Source organism: Pristiophorus japonicus, chromosome 31, assembly GCF_044704955.1.
Source record: "Pristiophorus japonicus isolate sPriJap1 chromosome 31, sPriJap1.hap1, whole genome shotgun sequence".
Lineage (NCBI taxonomy): Eukaryota > Metazoa > Chordata > Chondrichthyes > Pristiophoridae > Pristiophorus > Pristiophorus japonicus.
Genome location: NC_092007.1, coordinates 3457313 through 3472761, shown reverse-complemented (window position 1 = coordinate 3472761; position 15449 = coordinate 3457313). Strand labels below are relative to the sequence as shown.

Below are 15449 nucleotides of genomic sequence, written 5' to 3'. Positions count from 1 at the left end.
TGTTACTATTCCATTACTGTCGCGCTGAAGATTGGGAAGGCACATTGCTGTTCGTTTAAAGTTTAGAAAATTATACTGAAGGCGTTTATAGCTGAACTACAGTGATTATTAATAATAATAATGAATGTATACCTATTTTAATAATTTTATTTACTCCTAATATTTAAGTACTGTCCATTACTGCTTGGTTTTCCAGGGTTTAAATGGTTTATTAGAAGATGACACACCTCACATGTGGTTGGCCGCTCAGATTGAACTCTCCAGAACATGGCCTTTTGTTGATGTGTGGCATGTTGAAGAATTCAGCAGTGATTCTGGCTGCACGGTGCTATGTTATATTAAAATAATATAAATGTAATAGTTAAGATATGTGGACAGCGCGAGCCAGTGTTGTATCATGGTTTACATTCGGTTGTCCAACCTGGGTGCCAATCCAATCGACACTGTTCAGATAGAAGCACTGTTCTTGTGCCTCTGTAAGATCCCCACATGAACGGTGGGACTGTTTACACCAGATATTCGATATGTGCCATGGGCGGTAGGGCAAAGCGGTTAGTATCCCATCGGCCGCATGTTACACACCCCCGCCAAGGATGCAGTTGCGTTGCCAAATATCAGGCGGCGCATTCAACAGGCGGCCAACGGGGTATCGCCCGTTTGGTGCCATCATCCCAGATAAGTTTCTGCCCCCAGATTCGTCATTTGCATCTGAACAGCTAAACGGGGAGATTGGAAAACGAAAGCAGGCGGGGCAGCGAACGTTCCCTTCGAAAATTGGGTTTTGGCAGAGGTGCGGAGAGCGATTCATTCGGCACTCGATCAGTGCTGTACCCAACTGAGGATTAAAGTACATAATCGTGTCGCGGGGTTACCAATACTGGCATCCTTCATGTAATACGTATATATTGCTTGATTCAGCAGCTTACATTGTCAATGTAATAAAATATGCTGAATCTCACCTATATTGGAAACACATGGCTGATGTTTACAACCATCAACCTTGTTAATTCCTTCCCAAGCACACAGGCCTTGATATTTCTCTTTGCCAGTACAAGGGGAGGAAGGAGTCTTGGGTTTGATGGCTGCTTTTACAGAGACATCAAACCATTAGAGGCCAGTCACCAGCTTAAGCAGCCTCAGCTCCCTGTACAGTTAGATTCCGTACTTGTGTGTTCAGCTCTTTCTTAAACAAAACAGTTGAAGTTAAAGCCACGGGGAAACCAATCACTGTAAGGGGGCGCTGTCTGGATATACTCATAAAGGTTCTCCTATCCAATGACTCTCTCTGCTATTAATTTAAACCAAACTCCTATAAAGGCAATAGACAGATAGACCACTCCTCTCCAGACCGAGTGTAAGAACATAACATAAGAAATAGGAGCAGGAGTAGGCCATTCGGCCCCTCGAGCCTGCTCCGCCATTCAACCTCTTCAACCTCAACTCCACTTTCCTGCACTATCCCCATATCCCTTGATTCCTTTAATATCCAATAATCTATCAATCTCTGTCTTGAATATACTCACGACTGAGCCTCCACAGCCCTCTGTGGTGGAGAATTCCAAAGATTCACCACCCTCTGACTGAAGGAGTGAATAATTTTCTTCACACTCTGCGTGAATAAGTGCGTGATCTTAGTATAATTTACCCCTCAAATCAATCGGGTTCATAACATTGATGTCACAGATTTATTAAGTAGACAATAATTAAACATCCACTTAATGGCATTCCTTAGGGCAAAATCCATGTGAGTTTAGTCAGAAGGCTCATCCATGTATACAGCTTGCAAACTTTTGAATTCTAAATTTTTTTCCAACCCTATAATTTTAAATCATTTTTGATACCCCTTTATGCATTACCTAACCGAACTCCACATCAGGTGAATTGTAATGGTTTTCTTCCCTGCTACCTTATCAATCATTGTTTTGTTTTAACGATTTATTTTTCCACGGTCCGGTACAACTCCCCTATTGTGTTATCTTATCCCTCGTTTCAATCTTGTTGCGATCCTACCAAGTGAAGCTTCTAATTATAAATCTGTAATATTCCACACCAATCTCCTGCTTTCAGAAAAGGACGATGCATCCACAGATGCGTCCTCCTGCCCTTGGTATCAATCACGAAAAACAGATTATCTGGTCATTATCACGTTGCTGGGTGTGGGAGCTTGCTGTGTGCAAATTAGCTGCCGCGTTTCCTACATTACCACAGTGACTGCACTTAAAAAGTACTTCCTTGGCTGTAAGGTGCTTTGAGACGTCCGGTGGTTGCGAAAGGCGCTATATAAATCTAAGTATTTCTTTTTAAAGTTCACTGCACCCCAATGCATTAATTAGGCTTATTGCCTAAACTGACAATTCCTTTTAAATCCGTTTTAATTCAACAATTTAGTGGCCACTGCATCTAAACTGACTGATACTTCCTCACTTAACAAGCTGAAGCTAAAGATTATTATCACTGCAATATTAAGCAAAATCAGTGGCAATATTGATTTCAGGGCAGTCTGGCCTTCCTTACTATGGCATGATAAGCATTAGACTTTCCCTAAAGCCCCTCACCGCCCGATTGCCGGCTAGAAAAAACGCTAACATTCTGCAACTAACGCTGGCGGAACTTTCCATAATTAAGGACAAAAATATCGGCCGGCAACAAATTGGATCTTGCACCAAGATTCTCGGTGGTTTCCGGCGGTTAAAGGCAAAACGAGATGAAACGGGTGGATAGAAATATAGAAACATAGAAAATAGGTGCAGGAGTAGGTCATTCGGCCCTTTGAGCCTGCACCACCATTCAATAAGATCATGGCTGATCATTCACCTCAGTACCCCTTTACTGCTTTCTCTCCATACCCCTTGATCACTTTCGCCATAAGGGCCATATCTAACTCCCTCTTGAATATATCCAATTAACTGGCATCAACAACTCTCTGCAGTAGGGAATTCGACAGGGTAACAACTCTCTGAGTGAAGAAGTTTATCCTCATCTAAGTCCTAAATGGCTTACCCCTTAGCCTTAGACTGCGTCCCCTGGTTCTGGACTTCCCCAACATCGGGAACATTCTTCCTGCATCTAACCTGTCCAGTCCAGTCAGAATTTTATATGTTTCTATGAGATCCCCATTCATCCTTCTAAACTTCAGTCAATAAAGGCCCAGTCGATCCAGTCTCTCCTCATATGTCAGTCCAGCCATCCCGTGAGTCAGTCTGGTGAACCTTCGCTGCACTCTCTCAATAGCAAGAACGTCCTTCCTCAGATTAGGAGAACAAAACTGAACACAATATTCCAGGTGAGGCCTCACGAAGGCCCTGCACAAGTGAAGTAAGACGTCCCTGCTACTATACTCAAATCCCCTGGCTATGAAGGCCAACATACCATTTGCCTTCTTCACAGCCTGCTGTACCTGCATGCCAACTTTCAATGACTGATGTACCATGACATCCAGGTCTCGTTGGCACCTCTTTTCCTAATCTGCCACCATTCAGATAATATTCTGCCTTTGTGGTTTTGCCCCCAAATTGGATAACCTCACACTTATCCACATTATACTGCACCTGCCATGCATTTGCCCACTCACCTAACCTGTCCAAGTCACTCTGCAGCCTCTTAGCATCCTCCTCACAGTTCACACCACCACCCAGTTTAGTGTCATCTGCAAACTTGGAGATATTACACTCAATTCCTTCATCCAAATCATTAATGTATATTGTATATGGCTGGAGTCATGCACTGAGCCCTGTGGCACCCCACTAGTCACTGTCTGCCATTCTGAAAAGGACCCGTTTATCCTGACTCTCTGCTTCCTGTCTGCCAACCAGTTCTCTATCCACGTCAGTACATTACTCCCAATACCATGTGCTCTAATTTTGCACACCAATCTCTTGTGTGGAACCTTGTCAAAAGCCTTTTGAAAGTCCAAATACACCACATCCACTGGTTCTCCCTTGTCCACTCTACTAGTTACATCCTCAAAAAATTCCAGATTTGTCAAGCATGATTTCTCTTTCATAAATCCATGGTAACTTGGACCGATTCTGTCACTGCTTTCCAAATGTGCTGTTATTTCATCTTTAATAATTAATTCCAACATTTTCCCCTCTATTGATGCCAGGCTAACCGGTCTATAGTTACCCGTTTTCTCTCTCCCTCTTTTCTTAAAAAATGGTGTTACATTCGCTACCCTCCAGTCCATAGAAACTGATCCAGAATTGATAGACTGTTGGAAAATGATCACCAATGCATCCACTATTTCTAGGGCCACTTCCCTAAGTACACTGAGATGCAGACTATCAGGCCCCGGCGATTTATCGGCCTTCAATCCCATCAATTTCCCTAACACAATTTCCCACCTAATAAGGATATCCTTCAGTTCCTCCTTCTCACTCGACCCTCGGTCCCCTAGTACTTCCAGAAGGTTACTTGTGTCTTCCTTCGTGAAGACAGAACCAAAGTATTTGTTCAATTGGTCTGCTATTTCTTTGTTCACAATTGTACATTCACCTGAATCTGACTGCAAGGGACCTATGTTTGTCTTCACTAATCTTTTTCTCTTCATATATCTATAGAAGTTTTTGCAGTCAGTTTTTATGTTCCCGGCAAGCTTCCTCTCATACTCTATTTCCCCTCTTCTAATTAAACCCTTTTTCCTCCTCTTCTGAATTCTGAATTTCTCCCAGTCCTCAGGTTGGCTGCTTTTTCTGGCCAATTTATATGACTCTTCCTTGGCTTTAACACTGGCCTTAATTTCCCTTGTTAGCCACGGTTAAGCCACCTTCCCCGTTTTATTTTTACTCCAGACAGGGATGTACAATTGCTGAAGTTTATCCATGTGATCTTTAAATGTTTGCCATTGCCTATCCACCGTCAACCCTTTAAGTATCACTGGCCAGTCTATTCTAGCCAATTCATGTCTCATACCATCGAAGTTACCTTTCCTTAAGTTCAGGACTTAGTCTCTGAATTAGCTGTGTCACTCTCCATCTTAATAAAGAATTCTACCATATTATGGTCACTCTTCCCCAAGGGACCTCACACAACAAGATTGCTATTAGTTCGTTCTCATTTCACATCACCCAGTCTAGGATGGCCAGCTCTCTAGTTGGTTCCTCGACATATTGGTCCAGAAAACCATCCCTAATACACTCCAGGAAATGCTCCTCCACCGTATTGCTACCAGTTTGGTTAGCCCAATCAATATGTAGATTAAAGTCACCCATGATAACTGCTGTACCTTTATTGCACGTATCCCTAATTTCTTGTTTGATGTTGTCTCCAACCTCACTACTACTGTTTGGTGGTCTGTGCACAACTCCCACTAGCGTTTTCTGCCCTTTGGTATTCCGCAGCTCCACCCATACCGATTCCACATCATTCAAGTCCTTCCTTACAATTGCCTTAATTTCCTCTTTAACCAGCAATGCTACCCCGCCTTCTTTTCCTTTCTGTCTATCCTTCCTGAATGTTGAATACCCCTGGATGGTGCGTTCCCAACCTTGGTCACCCTGGAGCCATGTCTCCGTGATGCCAATTATATCATATTAATTTACTGCTGCCTGTGCAGTTAATTTGTCCACCTTATTACAAATACTCCTCGCAATGAGGCACAGAGCCTTCAGGCTTGGCTATTTAACACACTTTGACCTTTTAGAATTTTGCTGCAATGTGGCCCTTTTTGGGATCTTACCGGAATGAATAGTAAGTACTGACATTTAGTCCGAGGCTGTGGCTGGGCCTTGGGAGAGGATGGGGGAGGCAGGAAACTCAGCAAATATTTTTTCAGCTTCGCAAAAAATAAAAAGTTATAAAACAATCTCAAGGCACTTTAACTTAATAGCCCTTTGAGAATTTAAAAAATAATTTTAAGAAACCTTCAACTTACCTTCCTTTGCAGGGCACTCATGTTCCGGCAGCTTTTTGTGGGCGGTTTCCTCGGCGGTGTTTACGGGTCCCTGCTGAGGCCAAACTTAGATCCTGGCGATTTTCTCGCCGATGTACGTGGGCAGTTTGCTACCCAGCGGGCTTTTCAAAATGTGGGCGGAACTCTTTAAAAAAAATAAAGAGGAAGCTTTCGCCAGATGGTTTTTCATCAAACAACCGCTGTACCGCTGAGAAAACTGTCGAAAATGAAGGCGAAAGTCTAGCCCATTATGAATTGGAAGGGGAAGTGCTGCTCCTCATCATCATAGGCATTCAAGGGACGATTAGAATTAAGTTACTGGAGTTCGGGGCATTCATAGCTAAAAACATTGATCTAATTTTCAGTTCATCATCATCATCATCATCATGGGCAGTCCCTCAAAACGAGGAAGACTTGCTTCCATTCTAAAAGTGAGTTCTCAGGTGACTGAACAGTCCAATACGGGAATTACAGTCTCTGTCACAGGTGGGACAGACACTGGTTGAAGGAAAGGGAGGGTGGGGAGTCTGGTTTGCCGCACGCTCCTTCCGCTACCTGCGCTTGTTTTCTGCATGCTCTCGGTGATGAGACTCGAGGTGCTCAGCGCCCTCCCAGATGCTCTTCCTCCACTTAAGACAGTCTTTGGCCAGAGACTCGCAGGTGCCGGTGGGGATGTTGCATCTTATCAAGGAGGCTTTGAGGATGTCCTTAAAACGTATCCTCTGCCCACCTCAGGCTCGCTTGCCCTGTAGGAGTTCCGAGTAGAGCGCTTGCCTTTGGGAGTCTTGTGTCAGGCATGCGAACAATGTGGCCCACCCAGCGGAGCTGGTTGAGTGTGGTCAGTGCTTCGATGCTGGGGATGTTGGCCTGATCGAGGACGCTGGCGTTGGTGCATCTGTCCTTCTGGGGGATTTGCAGAAACTTTGTTGCTACTGAGCCACATGTGATCACTAGATGATGCAACTTACCTGTGTGTTTGAATTGGGATGGGTCCTTTAAGGTGAGACCAGCCCCAAAGAGTCCAAAGTTACTTCTTTTATGATGGCACGATGATGAAGCGACGTAATGAAGTCTGTCGTCTTACATACCAGCACCGAATCACAAGAGGGCGTTTCCTCGGTGTTTGTTCATTAACAGTGGGAGAAGGTGTAAGGAGCAACTCCACAGATAAAGATGCCTCTTTAATGTGCATTTTCCTCAAAGTTCAAATAAATACCTGCGCGGGAAATTAAAGCAAAATGTGCTGTTGTCATGTATGTACTTTTGGGATCACTAGCCACGAGATGGCGTCACTATTGGAGGCACCCACATGTGTGCAGCCCAAGTTTAAAAGACTAGCCATTTTGTATATTAGTCATTTTGGCCTTAATAAAGCAGAGCCAAGGTTATGCCCCGGAGTTAAACAGTACTCAGTCTAACAGTTATTGCATACACAACAGTACCAACTGCACGACATACACACAAACACGCACAGCACTCCCACTGGGGGGGGTGGTGATTGGTGAGTGGGACTTGGTGCGAGTTAGGACACGGGCAGCTGAGTTTTGCATCACCTCTAGTTTACTCTCCTACAGTATGGAACTAATCACCGTATAGGCTGGTATAACGGCATCTCAAGCAACTTTAGATATCGATAAACCCTGCAAAGTTATGTTTGATTTTTCTTACTATCCGTGTATCCATTTCTAAAAATTCGGGAATATATCTTGTGAGACCACCCTCTTTAAACTGGCGGTTAATCGCCTAATGTGTGAAAATTGCGATGGCTTGACAATACACTGACTGATTGGAGTGCCAGTCAAAGTCATCGACCACGTTCAACATTCACTCCCTCCACTACCAACGTACCATGGCTGCAGAGTGCACCATCTGCAAGATGCACTGCAGCAACTCACCAAGGCTTCTTGCACAGCACCTCCCTAACCCGCGAACTCTATGAGCTAGAAGGACAAGGGCAGCAGGCGCACGGGAACAGCAACACCTCCTCCTTCCCCTCCAAGTTACACACCATCCCGACTTGGAGCTATGTCAGCTGTTCCTTCATCGTCGCTGGGTCAAAATCCTGGAACTCCCTAACAGCACTGTGAGAGTACCTTCACCACACGGACTGCAGCGGTTCAAGAAGGCAGCTCACCACCATCTTCTCAAGGGACAATTAGGGAAGGGCAATAAATGCTGGCCTTGCCAGCAACAACCACATCTGGGAACAAATAGAAAAAAACAGTGACCTGTAGATTCCTCTGATGTTATTTTTTGTCAACACTGTATTGTGTGTTAACAGTGTATCTATTGACCTCATTCTAACCTTAATGTGGAGCTAACAAAAAGATGTAGGGGTAGAAATTCATCATGCATGTTAATGCTAAGTGGGCACATAGCTCGCCTGTTACACGCCACGCTTGATATTGACATCAAGGGTACGCAGTATTGGGCCAGAAGTATAAGGAGTGGTGGATAAAAGCAGAGAAGTCCTGCTACAACTGTGTAGGGTATTGGTGAGGCCACAACTGGAGTACTGTGTACAGTTTTGGTCTCCGTATTTAAGGAAGGATATACTTGCATTGCAGACTGTTCAGCGAAGGTTCACTGGGTTGATTCCAATGATGAAGGGGGGTTGACTTATGAGGAACAGTTGAGTAGGTTGGGCCTATACTCATTGGAGTTCAGAAGAATGAGAGGTGATGTTATTGAAACATATGAGATAGTGAGGGGGCTCGACAAGGTGGATGCAGAGAGGATATTTCCACTCATTGGGGAAACTAAAACTAGGGGACATAGTCTTAGAATAAGGGGCCGCCCATTTAAAACTGAGATGAGGAGGAATTTCTTCGCTCAGAGGGTTGTAAATCTGTGGAATTCTCTGCCCCAGAGAGCTGTGGAGGCTGGGTCATTGAATATATTTAAGGCGGAGATAGACACATTTTTGAGCGATAAGGGAGTAAAGGGTTATGGGAAGCGGGTAGGGAAGTGGAGCTGAGTCCATGATCAGATCAGCCCTGATCTTATCGAATGGCGGAGCAGGCTCGAGGGGCAAAATGGCCGACTCCTGCTACTATTTCTTATGTTCTTATTCCGTAATGCACGCTTTGCGTTACGGATCAACATGGATTTCTACCCCAAGCATCATGTTTAATTCATGGTCCAATTTCTTGCACTTCACAACCATTGGGCAACTGACTGCTGCATGTTAAACAAGCCCTTACTAGATTTGTGCATTGATGCATGCTGCAATCTAACCAATCATTATAACTGTGAGTCGTCACACCATTAAAATAAGCACACTGCTGTAGTGACAATTTTTGAACAAAAATATTGGCCCTGAATTTGCAGCCCCTATGGACACGTGCACCAGTGCTCTGTGGCTGCAGTGTGTACCATCGACAAGATGCACTGCAGCAACTTGCCAAGGCTTCTTCCACAGCAACTCCGTAATCCGCGAACTCTACGAGCTCGAAGGACATGGGCAGCAGGCGCACGGGAACACCTCAACCTCTAACTTCCCCTCCAAGTTGCACACCATCCCGACTTGGAGCTATGTCGGCCATTCCTTCATCATCGCTGGGTCTCCCTGGGCGTCCTGGAATTCCCTCCCTAACAGCACTGTGGGAGTACCTTCACCACACGGACTGCAGCGGTTCAAGGCGGCGGCTCACCACCACCTTCTCAAGGGGCAATTCTGGATGGGCAATAAATGCCGGCATTGCCAGCGACGCCTGCATCCCAGGAACGAACAACAAAAAGATGAATGTGTCTCACCAAAAAGAAGAATTGTAGTGTTAGAGAACAGAACATTTAACCACTTCGAGTTTCCTCTGTGTTTGAAGTGGGGTCTACCCAGTACCCCCCGAACAAGCCCATCGCTAAATTTTCTCACTTCTTTCACATGACAGACTGGACTCAGTTAATTACAAACAAAACTATTTATTTTAAAGCCAGAAATAAAAACAGGTTAGATTTATATTTAAGCAAGCGCGCTCATGTAATCCGGACCATTTAGACGTCATTCCAAGGGTGTCAACTCAAGAATACCCGTAAACCTTCCTGTTTCAGCAGAGTCCGTTCCATATTCCTGTGACTGATATTTTCGGTGAAGCAGAAAGACCGAAGATAAAAGTTGGTAACTGGCACTAAGGAGAACGTCGCCTTGTGTAAGGTTGCATAAGGCGGCTCACCACCACCTTCGCAGGAGCAATGAGGGCTGGGCGGTAAAGTCTGGCCTCACCAGCGACACCCACATTTCGGCCAACATGAACAAATAAAAAACAATCCCACTTATCGTCACAATTTAATCAAATAAAACCATTCTCTATACGGATCCCATGAGCGAATAAATTAAAAAAAAATTTCAGGAGAGTGTGAGTTGGGGTCTGAAGGATAAATAAACAATGTCAGTGAGGGGATGCTGGTGATGGGCATTGTGGGCTTGCTAATAATGATATTGTATAGAGGTGTGTGAACGTTTTCAGCTTGTGCGTGGGGTTAAAACTGCCATTGCGTTTTGGCCACACGTTTAGGTCACTGCCCAATTTTTATTTCCAATAAAATTAATGGATGTGAAAATCAGACAATGTATCGAATGTCTCCGCCCCCGCCCCTCTCCACCCCGCCTCCATCCCCCCCCCCCACTCCCCCGTCCCCCGCCCCCCTGTCCTCCCCCCCCCTTCTACCCTCCACCCCTCTCCTCCTCCCCGCCTCCGCGCCCCCCCACCTCCCCGTACCCCCCTCTCCCCTCCCCGGCCTCCCGCCTCCCCTCCTCCCCTCCGCCCCCTCCAACCCCCACTCCCCTTCCCACCTCCCTCCCCCTTCCGCCCACACTCTGCCCCCCCCCACCCACTCTGCTCCCCCCCCAGCTCCCACCACGCCCCTGCACATATCTCCAACCCTCCCTGGTTTTCCCTTGGAATCTGTGAACGTTGTGCAATTGTATCGAAATATTTACAATTCTAAAGAAGGTGCAGGAACAGAGAGACCTGGGGTGTATGTGCACAAATCGTTGAAGGTGGCAGGGCAGTTTGAGAAAGCGGTTAAACAAGCTAACAGGATACTGGGCTTCATAAATAGAGGCATAGAGTGCAAAAGCAAGGAAGTTATGCTGAACATTTATAAAACATTATTTTGGGCCCATCTGGGGTAGTGTGTCCAATTCTGGGCACCACACGTTAGGAAGGATGTGAAGACCTTAGAGAGGGTGCAGAAAAATTTACAAGAATGGTTCCAGGGATGAGGGACTCTAGTTATGTGGATAGACTGGAGAAGCTGGGTTTGTTCTCCTTAGAGTAGGAAGTTTGAGGGGAGATCTAATAGAGGTGTTCAAAGTCATGAGCGTTCTGGACAGAGTAGATAGAGAGAGACTGTTCCCGTTGGCGGAAGGGTCGAGAACCCGAGGACACAGATTTAAGGTGATTGGTGGAAGAACCAATGGCGACTTGAGGAAAAACAGTTTTTTAACGCAGCGAGTGGTTAGGATCGGGAATGCACTGCCTGAAAGGATGGCGGAGTCAGACTCAATCGTGGCTTTCAAAAGGGAGTTGCATAAGTACCTATAGGAAAAGAAAACTGCAGGGCTGTGGGGAAAGGGCGGGGGAGTGGGACTGGCTGAAGTGCTCTTGCAGAGAGCCAGCATGGGCTCGACGGGCCGAATGGCCTCCGTCTGTGCTGTAACTGTTCGATGATTCTAAGCCCATCATTACAGTAGCCTCCGTCTTTGGAAATAACCCGTCACGGCAAATGTTGCATGGCCGGGCTATTAAAGCCAAGGTGGACTCCAGATTGTACCAGCCCCTACGAGGTTGCAGCAACAAGATTCATTGATCAGCACGAAAGCGAATTCAGCAGTTGAAAGACACCCCAGGAGAGGAATTGGCAGTATTTGTTTCTACAGTTCCGGCACGTAGTCTGAGTGCTCAGCGAAATGTCTTCCATTATCTTATCCGCCTGTCCAATATAAAGGAGATCGCATTAATGGAGAGGCAATCATCAGATCATGAGCAACTAGCATCGATAGGTTGCCGGACAAAAAATCATAAAATTGCACACAAACTAATTTGGTAACCGCAAGTACCCAAATTACAGTGGTCAAGTTACTGGATTAGTAATCCAGAGCCATGAACTAATGATAGAAACACAGAAAATAGGTGCAGGAGTAGGCCATTCGGCCCTTCGAGCCTGCACCACCATTCAATAATATCATGGCTGATCATTCCCTCAGTACCCTTTTCCTGCTTTCTCTCCATACCCCTTGATCCCCTTAGCCGTAAGGGCCATGTCTAACTCTCTCTTGAATGTATCCAATGAACTGACATCAACAACTCTCTGCGGTAGGGAATTCCATTGGTTAACAACTCCCTGAGTGAAGAAGTTTCTCCTCATCTCAATCCTAAATGGCCTACCCCTTATTCTAAGACTATGTCCCCTGGTTCGGGACTTCCCCAACATCGGGACCATTCTTCCCGCATCTAACCTGCCCCATCCCGTCAGAATCTTATACGTTTCTATGAGATCCCCTCTCATCCTTCTAAACTCCAGTGAATAAAGGCCCAGTTGATCCAGTCTCTCCTCATATGACAGTCCAGCCATCCCGGGAATCAGTCTGGTGAACCTTCGCTGCACTCCCTCAATAGCAAGAACGTCCTTCTTCAGATTAGGAGAACAAAACTGTACACAATATTCCAGGTGAGGCCTCACTAAGGCCCTGTACAACTGCAGTAAGACCACCCTGCTCCTATACTCAAATCCCCTAGCTATGAAGGCCAACATACCATTTGCCTTCTTCACAGCCTGCTGTACCTGCATGCCAACTTTCAATGACTGATGAATCATGACACCCAGGTCCCGTTGCACATCCCCTTTTCCTAATCTGCCGCCATCCAGATAATATTCTGCCTTCGTGTTTTTGCCCCCAAAATGGATAACTTCATATTTATCCACATTATACTGCATCTGCCATGTATTTGCCCACTCACCTAACCTGTCCAAGTCACCCCGCAGCCTCTTAGCGTCCTCCTCACAGCTCACATCGACACCCCGTTTAGTGTCATCCGCAAACTTGGAGATATTACACTCAATTCCTTCATCTTTAAATCGTTAATGTATATTGTAAAGAGCTGGGGTTCCAGCACTGAGCCCTGCGGCACTCCACTAGTCACTGCCTGCCATTCTGAAAAGGACCCGTTTATCCCGACTCTCTGCTTCCTGTCTGCCAACCAGTTCCCTATCCACGTCAGTACATTACCCCCAATACCATGCGCTTTCATTTTGCACACTAATCTCTCGTGTGGGACCTTGTCTCCCTCCCAGGAGATGTGAGTTCAAATCTCCAGCAAGGGAGCTTCAGTTGGGAGGGACATTCATTTAGATAGTTTTTTTGGCTGAACTGTGCAGGGCAGAACTCATTGAATAAGGAATCAGTGAACGACCCTCGGATATATCTCGACTTTGTGTGCGAGTGTAAAAAGCGTGACATCGAGGTGGTCGTCCCTTCTACACAGGAACATAAGATATAGGAGCAGGAGTAGGCCACATGGCCCCTCGAGTCTGCTCCGCCACTTCATATGATCATAACTGATCCGATCATGGACTCAGGTCCACTTCCCCACCCGCTCCCCATAATCTCTTATTCCCTTATCGGTTAAGAAACTGTCTATCTCTGTCTCAAATGTATTCAATGACCCAGCTTCCAAGCTCGCTGAGGTAGCGAATTCCATAGATTTACAATCCTCTGAGAGAAGAAATTATTCCTCATCTCGGTTTTAAATGGGCGGCCCCTTATTCTAAGATTATGCCCTCTAGTTCTAGTCTCCCCCATCAGTGGAAACATCCTCTCTGCATCCACCTTGTCAAGCCCCTCATAATCCTATATATCTCTCCCTATTTTAATTTTTGTGACCTTCCCGTGGGCGGATGCCTCTGACCGCAAAAATCTCTCTGAAAGTACCCGGTGGTCCCGGAGGTACATAGGCTTGTGGTCCTGGCCCTCTTTGCGAAGGCCTTCATAGAGGCCCAAATATCCCAGGAACGTATGGGCTTCGTACGCATCATTGGGATCAAGTGGGCCGGCCCAATCTATCAGAGTAGAGGAATCTCCATAAGTGTGAATGGAAATACCCCCAAAACACAAATACTGGAAATAAATCGCTTATTTCTAGTTAATCAAAATGTAACTGAAATAATTATTTAAAACAAGAAGTTAATGTTTTGAAAGATAAATGTACATATTTTAAAGAGTCAAAAAATAAACTTACATTATTTAATAGGATTTTAAATGTTTATATTATTGAAAAAAAAGTATTATTCTGTGCTTTAAAAGTCTTGCGTTGTTAGAAGCTGGCCTTACGCCTGCTTTTATCAGTCATAAGAATTTCACGGACATTCGCTGGGCACAGGTTGGGTGAATAGCCCAACTCTCCGCCCGCACAGGTCCTTTACTTTCGGAGGCGGCGATCCGTCAAAGAGGATTCTTGACAGTTCGCAAGTGCCGGGTTTCTGCGTATGCGATTCGCATACCTAACCCCGGGACCCCACGGGCGTGAACGCAACTCATACGCGCCGTGGGGAGCATGAATTCAGACCCAAATCGGCAAATTCGAATATTCCGGCAAGTGCTGGTATCGCTTGATTCTGGCATCAATGAGTTTGTTTAGCATGCTGGCAGGTGACAGTGAGCAAAGTAAAATCATATACTTGGATTTCGTTTTCTGAAGATTACACAAGCGCAGATGGCAATGAAGACCAGGAGACCAATAACAGCGGCAGCGATCCACGATTTGTTCTCATAGTCTTGAAGATCTTTTGTTTCTGAAAGAAAGGAAATAAATAATTGTCACAATGCGAACGATGAAATAATTAATCTTCACACGTCAGGGGCACATCAATCAAATTTTATTTCACATTTATAATTATCAAAGATATTGATCCTTTAGGTCCAGTAATCATAACTCAATTGGTCAGTTATTACAAAGTAAAATTATTTAGCAATTGGGGAACATACAAAGGATGGTAGAAGTTTTGAACTCTCTTCCGCAAACTGCAATTCATGCTGGATCAATTGTTAATTTTAAATCAGAGACTGATAGCTTTTTGTTAACCAACAGTATTAAGGGATATGGGCCAAAGGCCAAAAGGTACATGGAGTTGTGTCGCAGATCAGTCAAAATCTCATTGATTGGCGGAACAGATTCGAGGGGCTGAATGGGCTCCTTCTGTTTTTATGTTCCTATGTTCCTAATTAAGAGAGTTATCTCGCTGTGTGGAATATTATGCCCCATCATCTACCCGCTTCTTTGTGTGAAAATTTGGGTCCAGTAGCCGAGTGGTTCTGATAACCGTCTCCCGACCCAAACCCCTGTGGAAAGATATGTAATAAATATAATATAATAGAGGAACAGTAGTGCAAGAGCAAGATTGATTATCAAAGATGTTATCTGGCTATTATGGAGGTCCTGAGCTGACTAAACAAAAGGTATGCTTAAAACCACAGGTACACAAGATGTCCACTCGTTGACCTCGGGCTCAAGGGAGCAATAAAGAACACCCAAAGAGGAACTAATATAACCATATAGCA

At 45.2% G+C, this 15449-nt stretch overlaps 1 protein-coding gene across 2 annotated transcripts in view; it reads right to left on the bottom strand.

Moving 5' to 3' along the window:
* Positions 1 to 10747: 10747 nt before the first annotated feature.
* The window catches only part of LOC139240311 (cell adhesion molecule CEACAM5-like), a 57399-nt gene continuing 52697 nt past the window's right edge, over positions 10748 to 15449 (bottom strand). For both annotated transcript variants that reach the window (XM_070868778.1, XM_070868779.1), the window contains exons 9-10: positions 14570 to 14683; positions 10748 to 11824 (exon numbers count right to left, since the gene is read on the bottom strand). In XM_070868778.1, coding sequence (XP_070724879.1) covers positions 11817 to 11824; positions 14570 to 14683 — 122 coding nt within the window. In that variant the 3' untranslated portion in view covers positions 10748 to 11816. The remainder of the gene's footprint in view (positions 11825 to 14569; positions 14684 to 15449) is intronic.